General features: G+C 41.3%; 1 protein-coding gene across 1 annotated transcript; it reads right to left on the minus strand.

Moving 5' to 3' along the window:
* Positions 1 to 1,928: 1,928 nt before the first annotated feature.
* Positions 1,929 to 2,516, minus strand: LOC145575461 (uncharacterized). Its single transcript, XM_081633331.1, has 2 exons — positions 2,448 to 2,516; positions 1,929 to 2,393 (listed from the first exon to the last, which is right to left on the minus strand). Exons 1-2 carry the CDS (start codon positions 2,514 to 2,516, stop codon positions 1,929 to 1,931), a joined length of 534 nt encoding a protein of 177 aa, XP_081489457.1.
* Between the last annotated feature and the right edge of the window lie 200 nt (positions 2,517 to 2,716).

Consider the following 2,716-nt stretch of genomic DNA (forward strand, 5'->3'; position numbering starts at 1 on the left):
TCACTTTGTTTGATGATGGGAAGCTTAAGATTCCACAATTTGGCTATCTCATCTCCCTTCGCTCTAGCTACATTCCTGTACGTTCCGGTGACAAATTTTTCACAGTTTGGCTATCTCACCTCATCGATTTGGTAGACAATTTGGGTTTTATCAAGATGTTCCCGGTATGCTTACGCGTGCCATAGGTGATCGTCAATCAATTTGGGACTTGATTTTGTTTTGTGGTAGTCAATCCCAAGTGTTGACTCCTTGTCTTTCCCTGAATTGGCGTGACCTTGTAACCCAGGCTTTTCGGTCTTGGTGGTCTAAAGTGACAGTTAATGACCTTAGAGATAAGGTTGACGTCCTTTGCGCAAGTATTGAAGCTAATCCCAACAAGTCTAGGAAGAGCCAGGAACATGCTGGTGACACAAATGCTCCTCGACCGAAGACCAACACTGGTGGTAAAAGGAGTCATGAGCCTTCGTCCAATCAAGGCAACTCTAAATCGACGACAGCTAGAGATGTCAGCCAAGGAGAAAGGTCTAGTGACGGAGAATCTGACGTCAACTACAAGCATAAACGTAGGAGTAAGAGGCGATCAGACGTTGTTGATGAAGAGGACATCACTTTAAACGATGTGGAATCTTTTGGCGATCTTCAAGATTTTCCTATCGTTCCTACTGACATACCACTTGTAAGTATTCGACACTTTTTTTTTAGGACGATCAAGACTTCGAGAGTGTCGCCACTGACTTCTTAGAGGTTGAGGCTATTTTACCTGTACCGAGACCAACTGCTGGCAAGGGGAAGGGAATAAGGATCGCTACAAATAAAGTTCGTGACAATTCTCTTAGTTTACTAAGGAAGGAAATAAAGTCTCCTACTCAAAGCCTAAAGTCTGTAGATGGTCCTCATTCTCTTGAGCTTGCCTCCAACGCTTTAGAGGTTCGACAGCCAATTGCTGATGACCATACAGCTTCATCTCAGCGTGTCTGCGCTCCTACTATGTCTGCAAACACGTTTCGACCAGGCCCCTTTTCTTGTACTATTTTTTTAGATGCAATAAAACAGATAGGTGCTCAATATTTGGCAATGTTGCAAGCGTCACCTTATTCGGAGGTACCCAAAAGGTTTGAAGAAGCTTCCATGGTGTATCGAGGTATACAAAACCTCAAGGGTGACCCGGCTTTGCTAAAGTGTAAAGTTGAGTCTTATGTTTGTTCAGTCAAATCCTACCTTGCTTTGGAGGAGGCTGCAGCGAAACGACAAAGATCTGAACAAGTAACAAGAGACATACTTGCTCAATCTAAGGTTCTCAAGCAAGCGAAGTCCAACCTTGCTAATGAGCAGAAAAGGCAAGAGCAATTGAAGGAACAAGATGCCTTAGTCACAAAAAGAGTAGAAGATCTTGAAGCTGAATTGACGAAAGCTTGCGAAGAGAAGAATCGTCTGACAGATGACTTAGTGGCTAGCAAAGGATCTATCACATCCATTGAAGAACAAATGAAGGCTGTGAAGCAGACTTTGGATGACCTACATTCAACTCCTATTTTGAGTGCTGATGAGATAGTCCAATTGGAGCAAAAGAAATTTCAACTTCAAGAGCTTCAATCACTGCTCAAACCTTTTAAGTGGATGGATTGAGAATAGACTACCCCCCCTTTTTTTCATGGTTTAATTTAGCAGTCGAACAACACTTTTTTTTTTGACATTCTTTTCATTTTGACCTTGACATTTTATTTTATTCATCTCTATCATATGAACTTATTTCATTATTATTTCGCCATACATAGTTTATACTCTTGCGGGCCAGGAGTATGTTTTTTTTTTTTTTTTGTTTAGTCGTACACAATTTATACTCTTGCGAGCCAGGAGTAGTATAATGAGGGTTTTTTTTTTGTGGTAAGCAGTTTATCCTCTTACTTAGGAGTTTACAAGGCTTCACTTCATGAATAGTAGCTCTTGAAAAACTTGCCATTAATTGGACCAACGCGCAATCCCTCAGCATCAACAATTTTGTATGCTCCATTAGTGTAGACTTCTCGTACCACATAAGGACCATCCCATTTTGATGTGAACTTATTTCCAGTTTTGCGTGAAGTAATGATAGGCCTTCTCAATGCCAGGACCATGTCTCCCACTTGAAAAGAACGAGGTCGAACCTTTTTGTTGAATGCGCGTGTCATGCAAGCTTGATAGCATTGCAATTTTTGTTGAGCTTGTAGTCTTTTCTCATCAAGTGCTTCAAGCTCAGCCAATCGAAGCTTGTCATTTTCATCACTGGTTAAACCCTCTTGAATGGCAATTCTTAGTGATGGAATTTGAACTTTTAAGGGTAGGACAGCCTCAACACCATACACCAACGAGTATGGGGTAGATTGTGTTGCATTCTTGTATGTCGTCCTATATGCCTAAAGTGCTTCCCCGATCTTTTCATGCCAGTCATGCTTAGACTTTGCAACGACCTTGCTTAGCAAACTGCAAAGCGTTTTGTTAAATGCTTCAGCTAGACCATTTGCAGGAGCATTGTACATGGATGACCTATGTTGCGTGAACTTGAACTATTTGCAAAGGCTATCCATCAAGTTGTTGACGAATGGCTTTCCATTATCAGTGACGATTCTTTGAGGTATTCCATACCTGTAAATGATATGGGTGCGATTGAAATCGTCAACATTTTCTTTTTTCACCTCACGAAGGGGAATAGCTTCAACCCACTTGGAAAAGTAATCTG

The sequence above is a fragment of the Chenopodium album genome, chromosome 13 (genome assembly GCF_948465745.1).
Source record: "Chenopodium album chromosome 13, dcCheAlbu1.1, whole genome shotgun sequence".
Classification (NCBI taxonomy): Eukaryota; Viridiplantae; Streptophyta; class Magnoliopsida; order Caryophyllales; family Amaranthaceae; genus Chenopodium; species Chenopodium album.